We start from the raw sequence: 19,133 nt of genomic DNA on the forward strand, positions 1-19,133 counted from the left end.
TGGACCATTGGTTTTCTTAGAGGAGTATCTACAACATTAACAAATATTACCCATTGGTCAAAATATGAATTTTGGATTGGACACCCTAGAGATTAGGCTCAACAGATAACAACCCCTTCTGAAGCTCACTGTGTTAGGGACCTGGCTGAAGTGATAACCCTATCCTTTATTATTAGATTCTACTCCTACTTGTTAGCTAGTCTCAGTTTGTTCTGTAAAATCTGCTGTCCCATTTAAGCTACACCATGCACATGGCCAACACCGAACAGAGTGCCCTCTTCCTCCCAGGTAACCAATCAGCCCATAGCCACTCACACAGGGACGTTTAGACTTGACCTGTTGATATCGGGGACGTCCAGGCCAGTGAAGAGGTGGGCTGCCCTGCGGATCAGTCCGTTGTTATGGTGAGAGAGTGTCTGTGTGGCGGTAAAGTTCAATCAAACTTGAATTAGTACATTGTATTTTCTACATTAGCATTTGCCAACCAGTTAATGCTGAGGATGGAGGACCCAAGCCGAATGGCATATCCGTACCTACAGTATCTTTACTTGCAATCATAACAGGAGAAAAGCGCTGCTCTGCATTCTTAACAGCACTATCAACAAGACAGGTCCTACAGGCCCTAGATTTGTCGCACCTGGACTACTGTTCAGTCATGTGGTCAGGTGCCACAAAGAGGGACTTAGGGAAATTGCAATTGGCTTAGAACAGGGCAGCACGGCTGGCCCTTGGATGTACACAGAGAGCTAACATTAATAATGTCAATCTCTCCTGGCTCAAAGTGGAGGAGAGATTGACTTCATCACTACTTGTATTTGTGAGAGGTATTGACATGTTGAATGCACCGAGCTGTCTGTGAACTACTGGCACACAGCTCGGACACCCAGGCATACCCCACAAGACATGCCACCAGAGGTCTCTTCACAGTCCCCAAGTCCAGAACAGACTATGGGAGGCGCACAGTACTACATAGAGCAATGGCTACATGGAACTCTATTCCACATCAAGTAACTCATGCCAGCAGTAAAATTAAATGTAAAAAACAGATAAAAATACACCTTATGGAACAGCGGGGACCGTGAAGCAACACAAACATAGACATGCATACAAACACACAATAACATACACACTATACACACATGGATTTGTGTTATAGATATGTGGTAGTAGAGTAGTGGCCTGAGGGCACACACTTAATGTGTTGTGAAATCTGATGTGAATATATTGTAATGTTTTAAAAATGGTATAACTGCCTTAATTTTGCAAGACCCTAGGAAGAGTAGCTGCTGCCTTGGAAGCAGCTAATGGGAATCCATAATAAATACAAATCAGACCCCATCGCATTACTAAATATTTTGCAGCTCATGTAATGCAATCTATACAATTTATAGATGAGTTAGGTGTCAGAGAATATGCACAGACAGCAAAACAAATGGTATCCTGGTGGATGGTATACAGGTATGTGACCTTGGGTGTGGGCAGTAGTATGCATGGTGACAGAGTTAGCAGACATATGCTATTTTTAGAGGTGTGTTGAAAGTGTTTCCTGTCACTTTTTCCATTGGTTATGGTTATGTGCACAGCCAGATAACCTCACCAACTGATAGCTTATTGATAACTGATATACTTATCCTGAATGAATTTTTTCATTGTGGACAATAAAAAGGGGGAAAAGTTCACTCCTCAACTTAAACACATTTATTCACACTAATTCGCAAATACACAAAAATGTACGTTTTTACAGTGAATGAAGGAAGTTTGTACAATTCCACAGTCCATTTGTTAAGGCAGGGATGGATCGTGTCCATCCTCACATATAATCCAGCATCTCTGTCTGCATCTCATTGTCACTCCCCTCTGAGGGATGAAACTCATCTTCCTCATCCTCCTCTTCATCATCCTCCTCTCCACTCTCTGGGGTCTTTCGCCTGGTAACAGAACTCTCAGGCCCAGAAGAGTAAGGAGCTGCAAAAAGCACAGATATACTGTATGATGGACATAGAAAAAACTAAAACATTCATAATGACCCCATAATTGATGTAAATCTTACATCAACAACAAAAGATACACTGTATACTCACATAAACTCACTTATTTAATGGACAAATTGATGCACGTCATTAACATACTATACTGAACAAAAATGTGTTTAAATCCCTGTTAGTGAGCATTTCTCCTTTGCAAAGATAATCCATCCACCTGACAGGTGTGGCATATCAAGAAGCTGATTGAACAGCATGATCATTACACAGGTGCACCTTGTGCTGGGGACAAAAGGCCCCTCCAAAATGTGCCGTTTTGACACACAACACACTGCCAGATGTCTCAAGTTGAGGGAGCGTGCAATTGGTATTCTGACTGCAGGAATGTCCACCAGAGCTGTTGGCAGAAAATGTACTGTTAATTTTTCTACCATAAGTCGCCTCCAATATCGTTTTAGAGAATTTGGCATTACGTCCAACCGGCCTCACAACCACATGTATGGCGTCATGTGGGCGAGCAGCTGGCTGATGTCAACGTTGTGAACAGATTGCCCCATGGTGGCGGTGAAGTTATGGTATGGGCAGGCATAAGCTATGGACAACGAACACAATTGCATTTTAGCGATGGCAATTTGAATGCACAGAGCTGCTATCACCTCATGTTTCAGCATGATAATGCAGGGCCCCATTTTCTGATCCATGCCCCTAATTCTTTTTTAAGGTATCTGTGACCAACAGATGCATATCTGTATTCCCAGTCATGTGAAATCCATATATTACAGCCTAATTAATGTATTTCAATTGACTGATTTCCTTATATGAACTGTAACTCAGTAAACTGTTTGAAGTTGTTGCCTGTTGCGTTGAAATTTTTGTTCAGCATAGATGCACTCCTTATTGTTCCTACACTTTCACACCGGCAGTGGGGAAGTAATCAAAACCTCAGAAAGACGATCTCTTGTCCAGAGCTAGAGGAAAGTATTATCATGGTGACTGGGCCTACAGTGTGATTAATCTTGGACCACACCAGTTCACATCAGGGACAGCGGAAGTAGGGGTGCGGAAGGTGCAGCCGAACCCCCTGGTCAGCGAACCATTGAAGTTCAGATGAGTGAAATGGAAAAGTAACTAAAGTCTGGACACTGACTGTAGGCCTATAACCTCTCACATGTAGCCTAATATAATATTAACTCCTGCAGAATTAAGAATTTCTTGCAGTAAAATCATACACCAAATGTTAATTTTGCCTCAGGAACAGGAGTGTAGAAACATGATTTATTTCTTTCAGCATCTTGAGATAAAGTGAATTTGCGGTTAGGGTCTATGTACAAATGCTAACTTTTTCAGCAATATAAAAGCTGCCAGTATTCCTTCCAACCAACCACATAAAATATGCATCCAAGTAGAACTGTAATATTATCAGAAATAAGTTGGATCGTTTTCCCAGCCTTTCATTTCCTTAAAACAGGTCAAACTGATGACATATAGACATTTTGAACGGAAAATCTTTCCTCTGTTTTCGAGTTATTGCATTTTCTCCCCAATCACTTAACGTCCTCGCTCCGTGAGAGAAGCTGAAATTAAAAAGAATCCTATCGATTTTACATTATTTGGGTGAGCAAGGCTTTATTTAGACGTCTAGGACAGGGTTTCTAGGGCGGGGGGGGGCTGAGTTTGGGAAACCCTGGTCTAGGGCAACAAGAAATTATAGAAGAGAAGTTGCATCTATTTCAATATAGACAACTTGAGTAACAAAATTGCATATCAAATGTCGGAAATTCTATGCAAAAAATATCTAAATTAGGCATTAAAACTATTTTTCCCAGCACCACATCTGAACATTAATAAACAGCAACTTGACATGTGGGAAGGACTGTAGTCATCACTTGTTGTGTACTATAACAGTTTTATCCCCGACCAGGGGGTTCCCCTTTCAACTCTTATAATAGAACTGCACTTCAAGACACACTGAACACCACCTATTCACCATGAAGTCAAACTCCGTGGTTTGACTCCAGGCCAGGTCGATCATAGGTGAGTGCTGCGCCAGTGTTAGAGAGAGGTCTCACCTGGCCTCTTGGCACGGATAACCTGCTTGATCATGGAGGACATGATATCTCGGAGGTCATCAGAGGTGTGGGACAAACACCAGCCGTCCCTCTCGTCACACTCCTTCTCCTGGCCGTCGTTCCGACTGATCACGTTCCTTATGCTGAGCCAGGAGCAGGGTCATAACATTAGACACAAACAGATAACAACTTGCAGAGATCTTTGCACTGCAATTCCAAACGAGATTGGCCCAAAGATACAGTGTCTTCAGAAAGTATTTACACCCCTTAACATTTTCCACATTTTGTTGTGTTACAGCCTGAATTTAAAATGGATAAATAGAGATTTTTTTTGGTCACTGGCCTACGCACAATAATGTTTTTCAAAATGTTTACAAATTCATTAAAAACGACAAACTGAAATGTCTTGAGTCAATAAGTATTCAACCCCTTTGTTATGGCAAGCCTAAATAAGTTCATGAGTAAAAATATGCTTAGCAAGTCACATAATAAGTTGCATGGACTCACGCTGTGTGCAATAACAGCATTTAACATGATTTTTTAATGACTACCTCATCTCTGTACCCCACACATACAATTATCTGTAAGGTCCCTCAGTCGAGCAATGAATTTCAAACACAGATTCAACCTCAAAGATCAGGGAGGTTTTCCAAAGCCTCACAATGAAGGGCACCTATTGGTAGATCGTAAAAAAAAAAGCAGACAATGAATATCCTTTTGAGCATGGTGAAGTTATTCATTTAAATTTGGATGGTGTATCAAAACACCCAGTCACTACAAGGATACAGGCGTTTTTCCTAACTCATTTGCCAGAGAGGAAGGAAACCTCTCAGGGATTTCACCATAAGGCCAATGGTGACTTTTAAACAGTTACAGAGTTTAATGGCTGTGATAGGAGAAAACTGAAGATGGATCTGTAGTTAATCCACAATACTAACCTAATTGACAGAGTGAAAAGAAGGAAGCCTGTACAGAAAAAAAAAATCTAAACATGCATCGTGTTTGCAACATGGCACTAAAGTAATACTGCAAAAGCAATACATTTTTTGTCCTGAATATAAAGTGTTATGTTTGGGACAAATCTAATACATTACCGAGTACCACTCTCCATATTTTCAAGCATAGTGGCTGCTGCATCATGTTATGGGTATCCTTGCAATCGTTAAGGACTGGGGAGTTTTTCAGGATAAAAAGAAACAGAATGGCGCTAAGCTCAGGCAAATTCCTAGAGGAATACCTGGTTCAGTCTGCTTAACCAACAGATACTGGGAGATGAATTCACCTTTTAACAGGACAATAACCTAAAACACAAGGCCAAATCTACACTGGAGTTGCTTACCAAGAACAACGTGAACATTGTGGGCGAGTTACAGTTTTGACTTAAATCTACTTGAAATCTATGACAAGACCTGAAAATGGTTGTCTAGCAATGATCAACAACCAAATTTGACAGAGCTTGAAGAATTTTGAAAATAATAATGGTTGCACAATCCTGGTGTGGAAAGCTCTTAGAGACTTGTCCAGAAAGACTCACAGCTGTAATCAATGCCAAAGACGCTTCTATAGTATTGACTAAGGGGTGTGAATACTTACAGTGAGGGAAAAAAGTATTTGATCCCCTGCTGATTTTGTATGTTTGCCCACTGACAAAAACATGATCAGTCTATACATTTTAATGGTAGGTTTATTTGAACAGTGAGAGACAGAATAACAACAAAAAAAGTCAAAAATGTTATAAATTGATTTGCATTTTAATGAGGGAAATATGTATTTGACCCCTCTGCAAAACATGACTTAGTACTTGGTGGCAAAACCCTTGTTGGCAATCACAGAGGTCAGACGTTTCTTGTAGATGGCCACCAGGTTTGCACACATCTCAGGAGGGATTTTGTTCCACTCCTCTTTGCAGATCTTCTCCAAGTCATTAAGGTTTAGAGGCTGACGTTTGGCAACTCGAACCTTCAGCTCCCTCCACAGATTTTCTATGGGATTAAGGTCTGGAGACTGGCTAGGCCACTCCAGGACCTTAATGTGCTTCTTCTTGAGCCACTCCTTTGTTGCCTTGGCCGTGTGTTTTGGGTCATTGTCATACTGGAATACCCATCATCGACCCATTTTCAATGCCCTGGCTGAGGGAAGGAGGTTCTCACCCAAGATTTGACAGTACATGGCCCCGTCCATCGTCCCTTTGATGCGTGAAGTTGTCCTGTCCCCTTAGCAGAAAAACACCCCCAAAGCATAATGTTTCCACCTCCATGTTTGACAGTGGGGATGGTGTTCTTGGGGTCATAGGCAGCATTCATCCTCCTCCAAACACGGCGAGTTGAGATGATGCCAAAGAGCTCGATTTTGGTCTCATCTGACCACAACACTTTCACCCAGTTCTCCTCTGAATCATTCAGATGTTCATTGGCAAACTTCAGACGGCCCTGTATATGTGCTTTCTTGAGCAGGGGGACCTTGCGGGCGCTGCAGGATTTCAGTCCTTCACGGCGTAGTGTGTTACCAATTGTTTTCTTGGTGACTCTGGTCCCAGCTGCCTTGAGATCATTGACAAGATCCTCCCGTGTAGTTCTGGGCTGATTCCTCACCGTTCTCATGATCATTGCAACTCCACGAGGTGAGATCTTGCATGGAGCCCCAGGCTGAGTGAGATTGACAGTTATTTTGTGTTTCTTCCATTTGCGAATAATCGCACCAACTGTCACCTTCTAACCAAGCTGCTTGCCGATGGTCTTGTAGCCCATTCCAGCCTTGTAGCCCATTCCAGCCTTGTGTAGGTCTACAATCTTGACCCTGACATCCTTGAAGAGCTCTTTGGTCTTGGCCATGGTGGAGAGTTTGGAATCTGATTGATTGATTGCTTCTGTGGACAGGTGTCTTTTATACAGGTAACAAGCTGAGATTAGGAGCACTCCATTTAAGAGTGTGCTCCTAATCTCAGCTCGTTACCTGTATAAAAAACACCTGGGAGCCAGAAATCTTTCTGATTGAGAGGGGGTCAAATACTTATTTCCCTCATTAAAATGCAAATCAATTTATAACATTTTTAACATGCGTTTTTCTGGATTGTTTTGTTGTTATTCTGTCTCTCACTGTTCAAATAAACCTACCATTAAAATTATAGACTGATCATTTCTTTGTCAGTGGGCAAACGTACAAAATCAGCAGGGGATCAAATACTTTTTTCCCCTCACTGTATGTAAATGAAATATTTCTGTATTTCATTTTCAATAAATTTGCTAAAAGAATCTGAACATTTTGGGGACTTTGTCATTATGGGGTATTGTGTGTAGATGGGTGAGAAAAATAATCAATTTAATTCCTTTTGAATTCAGGCTGTTAAACAACAAAATGTGGGATTTATGTTTATATGCTACAAAGCCATTCTTGGTGTCATTTGAAACCTTACTGTGTGATCTGACCCATTTTATTTATTTAAATTATAGGCCAATCACAGCCCTCATTTAGGATTGCACATTCAGCAAGTCACCAGCAGAGGGAGTTCCTTTGAATCCATTCTCAAATTCAATGTGTTGGTGTTGCTCATAAAATGTATCATAACTTAAAAAGTAGCAGATAGCCCACTCTGGAAATGTGATGTAGTTGTAGAGTATATTGTCTAAAACAATATGCCAAATACTGAAAATCACAAAGGGTACTTTTAAGAAATGTACGTTTATATTTTTTATGATCCATAAATGTATAGAAATTGTATTCTTAATCTCAGCACTACTCATATTTCAGAGCACACATTACGGTTCAAATGACACTAACACTGGCTTTGTAGCATCTACAGACTCACCGTTGTAATGTCTTAAAGAAGACCTGGTAAGGCCAAAATGTTAAACATAATTAGTTTGGATACAGATTTCAAAGTTATGCCAAACATCCTTCCCCCAAAGAACCTTTCTATGGACTTTATTTCAGGAAGATACAAAACATTATCAATATTTTTGGGACAATCTCTAATGGAATCGCCTGTATACAATGTTGGATCTTACCTCTCCACGTCCAGATCACAGAGCTGGTAGAACATCTGCCTGTGGGGGGGCAGGGTCCCATCTCGGAATATGTATGAGGAATCCTGGACAAACAGGAGACAGGGTAGAGGGGGGTTAGCATGCGAGGTCTTATTACTGTGATATTCTTGTGAGTACAGTATAACATGTAGAGAGTGAGCAAATTGTGGTGAAGTTTTTAGTCTCTTACCTTGAGCTGGTACCTGGTTATATTAGCACTACGTCCACCGGCAGGGCCCTCAGGGGGTAAATCTGTCACATTAGCAGCCTGGGGCACTGAACAATAAAGAGGAACATTAGCGAGAAAATCATCACTAATGCACACACACAGGCAAACACAGACCCAGTAACACACAAATCAAATCAAATTTTATTTGCCACCTGTGCCGAATACAACAGGTGTAGACATTACAGTGAAATGCTTACTTACAAGCCCTTAACAAACAATGGATTTTTTTCTTTAAATAAAAAAGTTAAATAAAAAAAGTGTTAAGTAAAAAAGAAAAGCAGATAACTAAAGAGCAGCAGTAAAATATACATAACAGTAGGGAGACTATATACAGGGGGGGTACCGGTGCAGAGTCAATGTGCGGGGCACCGGCTAGTCGAGGTAATCGAGGTAATATGTACGTGTGTAGAGTTAAAGTGACTATGCATAAATAATAAACAGAGTAGCAGCAGCGTAAAAGAGGCAGTGAAAATAGTCCTGGTAGCCATGATTAGCTGTTCAGGAGTCTTATGGCTTGGGGCGTAGAAGCTGCTGTGAAGCCTTTTCGACCTAGACTTGGCTCACCGGTACCGCTTGCCATGCGGTACCAGAGAGAACAGTTTATGATTAGGGTGGCTGGAGTCTTTGACAATTTTGAGGGCCTTCCTCTGACACCGCCTGGTATAGAGGTCCTGGATGGCAGGAAGCTTGGCCCCAGTGAGGTACTGGGCCCTCTGTAGTGCCTTGCGGTCGGAGGCCGAGCAGTTGCCATACCAGGCGGTGATGCAACCAGTCAGGATGCTCTCGATGGTGCAGCTGTATAACTTTTTGAGGATCTGAGGACCCATGCCAAATCTTTTCAGTCTCCTGAGGGGGAATAGGCTTTGTTGGGCCCTCTTTGTATTTGGACCATGACAGTTCATTGGTGATGTGGACACCAAGCTTGAAGCTCTCAACCTGCTCCACTACAGCCCCGTCGATGAGAATGGGGGCATGCTCAGTCCTCTTTTTTTTTTTTTTCCTGTAGTCCACAATCATCTCCTTTGTCTTGATCACATTGAGGGAGAGGTTGTTATCCTGGCACCACACGGCCAGGTCTCTGACCTCCTCCCTATAGGCTGTCTCATCGTTGTCGGTGATCAGGCCTACCACTGTTGTGTCATCAACAAACTTAATGATGGTGTTGGAGTCGTGCCTGGCCATGCAATCATGGGTGAACAGAGAGTACAGGAGGGGACTGAGAACGCACCCCTGAGGGGCCCCTGTGTTGAGGATCAGTGTGGCAGATGTGTTGTTACCTACCCTTACCACCTGGGGGCGACCCAACAGGAAGTCCAGGATCCAGTTGCAGAGGGAGGTGTTTAGTACCAGGATCCTTAGCTTAGTGATGAGCTTTGAGGGCACTATGGTGTTGAACGCTGAGCTGTGGTCAATTAATAGCATTCTCACGTAGGTGTTCCTCTTGTCCAGGTGGGAAAGGGCAGTGTGGAGTGCAACAGAAATTGCATAATCTGTGGATCTGTTGGGGCGGTATGCAAATTGAGTGGGTCTAGGGTTTCTGGGATAATGGTGTTGATGTGAGCCATGACCAGCCTTCCAAAGCACTTCATAGCTACAGACGTGAGTGCTTTAGGCAGGTTATCTTAGTGTCCTTGGGCACAGGGACTATGGTGGTCTGCTTGAAACATGTTGGTATTACAGACTCAGTCAGGGACATGTTGAAAATGTCAGTGAAGACACTTGCCAGTTGGTCAGCACATGCTCAGAGTACACGTCCTGGTAATCCATCTGGCCCTTCGGCCTTGTGAATGTTGACCTGCTTAAAAGTCTTACTCACATTGGCTACGGAGAGCGTGATCGCATAGTCATCCGGAACAGCTGGTGCTCTCATGCATGCTTCAGTGTTGCTTGCCTCGAAGCGAGCATAGAAGTGATTTAGTTCGTCTGGTAGGCTTGTGTCACTGGGCAGCTCGCGGCTGTGCTTCCCTTTGAAGTCTGTAATAGTTTTCAAGCACTGCCACATCCGACGAGCGTCAGAGCCGGTGTAGTACGATTCAATCTTAGTCCTGTATCGACTCTTTGCCTGTTTGATGGTTCGTCGGAGGGCATAGCAGGATTTCTTATAAGCGTCCGGGTTAGAGTCCCGCTCCTTGAAAGCGGCAGCTCTTCCCTTTAGATCAGTGCGGATGTTGCCTGTAATCCATGGCTTCCGGTTGGGGTACGTACGGTCACTGTGGGGACGACGTCATCAATGCGCTTATTGATGAAGCCAGTGACTGATGTGGTGTACTCCTCAATGCTATCTGAAGAATCCCGGAACATATTCCAGTCTGTGCTAGCAAAACAGTCATGTAGCTTAGCATCTGCGTCATCTGACCACTTTTTTATTAACCGAGTTACTGGTGCTTCCTGCTTTAGTTTTTGCTTATAAACTGGATTCAGGAGGATAGAGTTATGGTCAGATTTGCCAAATGGAGGGCGAGGGAGAGCTTTGTATGCGTCTCTGTGTGTGGAGTAAAGGTGGTCTAGAGTTTTTTTTCCTCTGGTTGCACATTTAACATGCTGGTAGAAATTAGGTAGAACGGATTTAAGTTTAACTGCATTAAAGTCCCAGGCCACTAGGAGCGCTGCCTCTGGATGAGTGTTTTCCTGTTTACTTATGGACTTACACAGCTCATTGAGTGCAATCTTAATGCCAGCATCGGTTTGTGCTGGTAGATAGACAGCTACGAAAAATATAGATGAAAAGTATCTTGGTAAATAGTATGTTCTACAGCTTATCATGAGATACTCTACCTCATGCGAGCAAAACCTTGAGACTTCCTTAGTATTAGATTTTATGCACCAGCTGTTGTTTACAAATATACACAGACCGCCACCCCTTGTCTTACCGGAGTCAGCCGTTCTATCCTGCCGATGTAGCGTATATCCCATCAGCTGTATGTTGTCCATGTCGTCGTTCAGCCACGACTCGGTGAAACATAAGATATTACAGATTTTTATGTCCCGTTGGTAGGATAACCTTAATCTTAGGTCATCCAATTTGTTTTCAAATGATTGAACATTGGCTAATAGGATTGATGGAAGAGGCAATTTACTCGCTCGCCGTTGGATCCTTACAAGGCACCATGACCTACGTCCACGATATCTCCGTCTCTTTCTCATGCGAATTACGGGGATTTGGGCCTTGCCGGGTGTCTGTAGGATATCCTTCGCGTCCGACTCGTTGAAGAAAAAATCTTTATCCAATACAAGGTGAGTATTCGCTGTCCTGATATCCAGAAGCTCTTTTTGGTCATAAGAGATGTTGGCAGAAACATTATGTACAGAATAAATTACAAATAATAGTACAATTTGTAAAATGGCAGCCATCTTCTCCGGCGCCATCACTCCGGCGCCAGACATATGCCCAGTTGCTCACCTGCTTTGTTAACTGTGATTGGCAGGGTATAGTTGAACGTGCTCCTCTTGGCCTTCACTGGCATGTCATTTATAGTATATCCTAAAGACAGTCACAGGGGGGAAAACACAGTCTCATAAAACAATGCATGATGACTGGATTAACAAAGGGTGTAGGATTAAATTGTCCCTCCAGATTAGTTTGAATTAAACCTCCACCCTGCCCCCACTCCTCACCGTGCTTGGTACTGCAGCGGATCCTGAAGTCCAGCACCTGGTATTTCTTGGCCTCTGGTGTCTTGCAGGGGTCGTAGCCAAATCTCACCCAGAGGCTCCTCCAGGGGCCTGTCACCTAGAGGACACACATATCAGGTTTTGATGGAATTTGTATGGCATTTAAGAACAATGGGTTGTTCCGTTGACTCACTCGATGATTTCATTGCGAGGACTCACACTGTACCTTTTTATTTAATATTCTATTAATCAAATATTGATCAAATAGATGTTCATGTTTGCGTCTTCTTTCTCTCTCTCACCACCATCCATTTCTACTTCCCTCAAGAGGTTAATTTAAATTCAAGTGAATTGAATAAGACATGGCATGTGAATGGAGAGATGCCCTATTTCCCTTCATTGACCCCCGACTGGTTTAGGACTCCTCCCCATATAGATTAGTTAGGTCTCAGAGAATATGCAGACTGCCAAACAATTGGCATCCTGGTGAATGGTATACAGGTATGTGACCTTGAGCTTGGGCTGTAGTATCCATGGTGACAGTTAGAAAGCAGACATTAGCTATTTTTGGAGGTGTGTTCCCTGTCGCTTTAACCATTGGCTGGTCTAGGTCTCCTCACCATATAGTAGGCCACGATAGGGAGCAGCAGCTTCAGTTTATCAGGGTGGATGTCCAGGTTGGCCTTGACCGCGTACCCGGACCAGATGGGCCGGCTCTCAAACATCTACACACAATGTGGTTTGGGAAAAGATAACACAGAGGGGATATCAAAGCAATGGACGTAACATTTCCCATGTGTACATTTTCCATATAAAAATACCATAGGAACATCCTCTGTACATGGTGATGTAAAAAATATAGGTGGGCAGGTAACGTCAATGATGTAGCGGTAAAAAAAAAATAGGCGGGTAAACTCTGATCACCGGTCGCGGTGAAAAACGTAAAGCTCCCTATACTTTCAATGTATTTTTCCGCAAAAGGTGGGTAAACTGTTGGCCAACAAGAACAAAAAAACTGGGTAACGTCATCAAGGTCTGAGAGTGTCCATTGTAATTCCCTCTAAATCAGAGATATCAAATACAAACTAGCCTATAGGCTAACACTTAAGTAAACGCTTCGGTCTTGAAATAGCATTACGATAAAAACCAAAAGGCTCAAACTGAAAAAAAGCTATGTTCCTATGTATATGTGATTAACACATCTGTGATGATCAATAATACAAGAAGAGTTTAAAACGTGAAGACATCCCCCCCTGCGTTTGACTTAATGCAGTCTTCACAATGGCTTGTGAATAAACCTCAGAAGCCCAATGCAAAGTATACTGACCTTCTTCAGTTGTTCCTCTGCCTTTATGTCACTGGGGTGAACACACACTCTCTTCCAGTTGACCTTGGCAGCCTCCAGGGGCTCCGTGGGGATGTTCTGGTCATAAAAGTTGAGGAAGATGGCGTTGTGAGGCCGACGGGCTCGACTCAAACCAATCAAATTATCCCTGGAGACTGTCGGGGGACAATGGCCTTCTCTGCACAGAAGACACAAGACATTTACATTTACATTTTAGTCATTTAGCAGACGCTCTTATCCAGAGCGACTTACAGTTAGTGAATACATATTTTTTTATACTGGCCCCCCGTGGGAATCGAACCCACAACCCTGGCGTTGCAAACGCCATGCTCTATCAACTGAGCTACATCCCTGCCGGCCATTCCCTCCCCTACCCTGGACGACGCTGGGCCAATTGTGCGCCGCCCATGAGTCTCCCGGTCGCGGCCGGCTGCAACAGAGCCTGGATTCGAACCAGGATCTCTAGTGGCACAGTTAGCACTGCGATGCAGTGCCTTAGACCACTGCGCCACTCAAGACCACAATGGTTTAGCTAATAACCCCTATGGGTTGGCCAATGGCCACATCTATTAGCACCTGCATCTTTATAACTAAATAAGGGGCTTCTTGTCTTGCTCCTGTTGTTGAACACACCATTGTGTAAAGTTGTTGGGAATTCTTACGCATTATTGTTGACACACTACATGTTGACTTCCATTGGCATATTTATTTCTGAGCTGAACACACTACCTCTGATGAGGGTGAACATGTGCTGCTCCCACTCCTGCCCCAGTGCCCCTGCTTACTTGTGTTGGATTTCAGGTCGGTAGTTATAGTCCACAGCACTGTCCAGGCGAGAGAAGATGGGTGGAGGAAGGAAGAGGGGCACAGGCTGCTCAAAGAACTCATTATTCTCTGGTTTACGCAAGATGATCTTATCGTAGAGGGATGTATGTGAGCCGTCCTTTGCTGAATGTACCGCAAGATACTGGAAGTCTGCCATCCCTGCAACAATTAACAATATACACTGAGTGTACAAAACATTAAGAACACCTTCCTAATATTGAGTTGCACCCCCCACTTTTGCCCTCAGAACAGCCTCAATTCGTCAGGGCATGGACTCTACAAGGTGTCGAAAGCATTCCACAGGAATGCTGGCACATGTTGACTCCAATGCTTCCTACAGTTGTGTCAAGTAAGCTGGATGTCCTTTGTGTGGTCGACCATTCTTGATACACACGGGAAACAGTTGAGCATGAAAAACCCAGCAGCGTTGCAGTTGTTGACACAAACCGGTGCGCCTGGCACCTACTACCATACCCCGTTCAAAGGCACTTAGATCTTTTGTCTTGCCCATTCACCCTCTGAATGGCACACATACACAATCCATGTCTCAATTGTCTCAAGGCTTAGAAATCCTTCTTTAACCCATCTCCTCCTCTTCATCTACACTCACTGAAGTGGATTTAACAAATGGCCTCAATAAAGGATCATAGCATTCACCTGGTCAGTCTGTCATGGAAAGAGAAGGTGTTCTTAATGTTCTATTCACTCTGTGTCCAACTTACATCAACAAATACACAATGAAGAGTAATAACAGCACAGATCAGAGTAGGGAGGCAATGGAAAGGAATCATAAAGCGATATAAAGGGGTCACAGACACTCAAGTGTTTGGCGTTTAAGAAGTTGAACCTTGGAATTTGTATGTTGTCCCGATGACACCCAGGATGTCCATGTTGATTTGGGCCTCCTTGGGGTTGCCTTTGCGCACCCTCCTTTTCATGCGCAGCAGCAGGTTGGTGGAGGGGAAACGGTTTCCACAGACAGGGTGACAGAACGGGTCCTGAGGACGAAAGCGGAGCTCCAACCGCCTGCTGGGGTCAGCATAGGTCTGTGGAGAAACACTTCCTGTTTAGTTCATCATCATTATTATGAACAATACAAATAGTGGTGGTGATTACGGGAACAACAACATGTGAGTAGGTATGCATGGCTGAACTAGCTAGCTAGCACCTGTTACCTACAGTAAACTAATATGGTGTGAATGATAACATTTATCTCATTAAGACATGTATCTAGGTGGTTGTCCCACTGGCTATCATAAGTTGAATGCACCTATTTGTAAGTCGTTCTGAATAAGAGCGTCTGCTAAATGATGTAAATGTAGCTAGCTATATACATGCATAAACATTGCAAGCAGAGTAACGTAGCTAACTAGCGACTGACAAGTCGCGCATGCGCTGATTGACGTGTGTGGCTAGCTAGCTTGAGTTGCTTACTCACCTTGGACACTCCTTGTATACCCCCAATACTTTCCAGCATCTTGTCCACATTGGAGATAATACCTGGATATTCCACACAGACGAGTTTATTCTCTTCTGATATGGAAAGAATCGACGAGCTCTCAGGCACAACACTGGCAGTGGACGATTCGTCACTTGCGCTGCCCGAGACTGACTGGCGCGTGCCGGTTATCTCTTTCATTGTAAAATTCAAATCGTCCAGCCCCGATGCTGCCATCTCACCTTTGGATAAATAACTGTCAAAGTTTAAGTTTATTGTGTTATTTGAATGCCCTTACGTTGGCTAATTAGCAACACAATTTACAGATAACAAGTGTGTGGTTTTCTGGTTTGTAAACAGCTCAAATATTTCGACCAATAAATCCCTCCGGGTGGAAACAATTGGACTTGTTCATAGTTCCGGCCGGCTAGCGAGAATTATTAGACCTAGACAAATATAGGCTATGGAAGAAGCATGTTTGTGCTATATTTTATTGGGCTTTATCGTTTGATCTAAACTGGCGCCTCTTGCTCACACCACACAAATGTATGGTGACCAATAAAGTAAAGGAGATCTCCTTTAAGATTATCCATAGATTCTACCCGTGTAATAGCCTGATTTACATTACATTTACATTTCTAAATATATACCTGATGTTACTAGTGAATGCAGTTTTTGTGAACTAGAAACTGAATCTATTGAACACTTATTTTGTAATTGTTCACATAGTGAGGTGTTCTGGACTGATGTACAACTATATCTTGGCAACAAAATGCATACAACCATTGAAATATCTAAGTTTGACATATTATTTTACTACACTGATTCCACAATTGAACGTCAGTATGTCGTTAATCTCTTTATTTTATTAGGAAAATATTTCATTTACTAATCGAAATGTATGACGAAAAAGCCCCTTTTTTATTTATTTTTATCAGATTTGGAAAACTATTTAGCACTATTAAAACGTATTCAAAACAAAATCTCAAAAAAATGTATTCATTACATGTCTGTATTTGATTTGATGTAATGTGGATTTGTGTTTTTTTTTATATATAGTTTTCTCTCCTCATTTATTTTTGTAATCCCTCTGGCTGTTCTGTTTTTTGTGTTTTTCATGTTACTGTTAAATAAAAAAATAAATAACAAATAAGCATGTTTGATGTCAGCCCCAAGTTTTTTTTTCCCCATATAAAACCGATAGGCTATATTCATCCAGGTCTAGTAATTCTCACTACGTTCAGTGCTATCCGTGATCCTTGGGACAGCCCTACCCTAAATCATAACCATAACCTAACCTAACCCTAATCTTGACCCTTGACAATTGTAAATTTCAACAGGGGTAGGGACGTCGCAAGGATGCCGCATGACATGGACCCTCAAACTAGATCTGAAGTCTAAAGCAATTTCAAGCCACACGGGGGTAGTAGAGAGCCAGACTAGTATAACGAGGGTCAGTGTGTGCTGTAATGGAAAGGCTATAAAGGACACACCATTTTTTAAATTAGGTTAAGGTTAGGTTTTGGTTTAAGTGTTGGCTGTGTCCTTGTAGTCTTTCTCGTGCTGCTAACAGCTTAGCTTCCTTCACCAACCGACTGCCCCATACTGGGCTCAAACCAGTGAGCCTCTACTTGACAATATTCCAACCGGTTGAACCACCTGATAGCTACCGACTGGATGGCTCCATCCTGGACATTTCAAGCTAGCTGTGGAGTGAATTTATGGCACGTTCTTAATTGCGTTACACTAGCTACAAGTCAAAAGGACAATTCCTCCACTTAATAAAGAGTTATTATGCTTTTAAACCTGAACCTGGCGCCGACGAAGATGGCGGGCTCGCGACTAGCTCTTAGGAAACTTTGCAGTATTTTGTTTTTTTATTTATTATTTTTTACATTATTAGCACAGAAAGTGTTTTGTATCATTACATACAGCTGGGAAAATAATAATAATAATTTTATTCAGTTATAGTCACGGCCGTGTATATCCCCCCTCAAGCCGATACCACGACGGCCCTCAAAGAACTTCACTAGACTTTATGCAAACTGGAAACCACATATCCTGAGGCTGCATTTATTGTAGCCAGGGATTTTTAACAAGGCAAATTTGAGGACTAGGCTACTGAAGTTCTATCAACATATTGACTGTTGTACACGGGCTGCAAAAATTCTCTACCATTGCTATTTGAACTTCCGGGATGGTTATAAGGCCCTCCCCCACCATCCTTTCGGCAAATCTGACCACGACTCCATTTTGCTCCTCCCTTCCTATAGGCAGAAACTCAAACAGGAAGTACCCGTGCTAAGGACTATTCAAAGCTGGTCTGACCAATCAGAATCCACGCTTCAAGATTGTTTTGATCACGCGGACTGGGATATGTTCCGGGTAGCTTGAGAAAATAATTTAGGCGAGTTTATCAGGAAGTGTATAGGAGATGTAGGCCGTCATTGTAAATAAGAATTTGTTCTTAACTGACTTGCCTAGTTATATAAAGGTTAAATAAAAAATAAAAAAAGTTGTGACTATTAAAACCTGCCCTAACCAGAAACCATGGATAGATGGCAGCATTCACACGAAACCACCACATTTAACCATGGCAAGGTGACTGGGAATTTAGCAGAATACAAACAGTGTAGCTACTCAATCGGCAAGGCAATTAAACAGGCAAAACATCAGTATAGAGACAAAGTTGAGTCGCAATTCAACGGCTCAGACACAAGATGTATGTGGCAGGGTCTACAAACAATCACGGACTACAAAAGGAAAACCAGCCACGTCGCCGACACTGACGTCTTGCTTCCGGACAAGCTAAACACCTTCTTCGCCCGCTTTGAGGATAACACAGTGCCAACGACGTGGCCCACTACCAAGGACTGTGGGCTCTCCTTCTCCGTGGCCGATGTGAGTAAGACGTTTAAGCATGTTAACCCCCGCAAGGCTGCCGGCCCAGACGACATCCCTAGCCGCGTCCTCAGAGCATGCGCAGACCAGCTGGCTGGTGTGTTTACGGACATATTCAATCTCTCCCTATCCCAGTCTGCTGTCCCCACATACGTCAAGATAGCCACCATTGTTCCTGTACCCAAGAAAGCAATGGTAACTGAACTAAATGACTATCGCCCCGTAGCACTCACCTCTGTCATCATGAAGTGCTTTGAGAGACTAGTCAAGGATCATATCACCTCTACCTTACCTGTCACCCTAGACACACTTCAATTTGCTTACTGCCCCAATAGATCCACAGACGAAGCAATCGCCATCTCACTGCACACTGCCCTATCCCATCTGGACAAGAGAAATACCTGTGTAAGAATGCTGTTCATTGACTATAGCTCAGCATTCAACACCATAGTACCCTCTAAGCTCATCATTAAGCTTGAGGCCCTGGGTCTGAACCCCGCCCTGTGCAACTGGGTCCTGGACTTCCTGACGGACCACCCCCAGGTAGTGAAGGTAGGAAACAACATCTCAACATCGCTGATCCTCAACACTGGGGCCCCTCAAGGGTGCGGGCTCAGCCCCCTCCTGTACTCCCTGTTCGCCCATGACTGCGTGGCCAGGCATGCCTCCAACTCAATCATCAAGTTTGCAGACGACACAACAGTGATAGG

At 43.2% G+C, this 19,133-nt stretch overlaps 1 protein-coding gene across 1 annotated transcript; it reads right to left on the reverse strand.

The window, feature by feature from the left end:
• Positions 1-1,675: 1,675 nt before the first annotated feature.
• LOC121541719 (general transcription factor 3C polypeptide 5) lies at positions 1,676-15,909 on the reverse strand. Its single transcript, XM_041850969.2, has 11 exons — positions 15,523-15,909; positions 14,932-15,130; positions 14,045-14,243; positions 13,242-13,437; positions 12,535-12,639; positions 11,918-12,032; positions 11,703-11,783; positions 8,264-8,349; positions 8,056-8,138; positions 4,052-4,194; positions 1,676-1,965 (listed from the first exon to the last, which is right to left on the reverse strand). The coding sequence occupies exons 1-11, from the start codon at positions 15,757-15,759 to the stop codon at positions 1,811-1,813; spliced, it is 1,599 nt and encodes a 532-aa protein (XP_041706903.1). The 5' UTR covers positions 15,760-15,909; the 3' UTR covers positions 1,676-1,810.
• Positions 15,910-19,133: the final 3,224 nt, after the last annotated feature.

The sequence above is a fragment of the Coregonus clupeaformis genome, chromosome 27 (assembly GCF_020615455.1).
Source record: "Coregonus clupeaformis isolate EN_2021a chromosome 27, ASM2061545v1, whole genome shotgun sequence".
Taxonomy (NCBI): Eukaryota; Metazoa; Chordata; class Actinopteri; order Salmoniformes; family Salmonidae; genus Coregonus; species Coregonus clupeaformis.

Bases quoted from the DNA above. Each gene is read 5' to 3' on its own strand.
- LOC121541719 (XM_041850969.2), bottom strand. From the start codon at position 15,759: ATGGCAGCATCGGGGCTGGACGATTTGAATTTTACAATGAAAGAGATA. The intron at 14,244-14,931 runs GTTCAACTTCTT...TAATTGTTGCAG, and splicing joins GACAACATACAAATTCCAAG to GGATGGCAGACTTCCAGTAT. The intron at 11,784-11,917 runs GTGAGGAGTGGG...GACTGTCTTTAG, and splicing joins CCGCTGCAGTACCAAGCACG to GATATACTATAAATGACATG.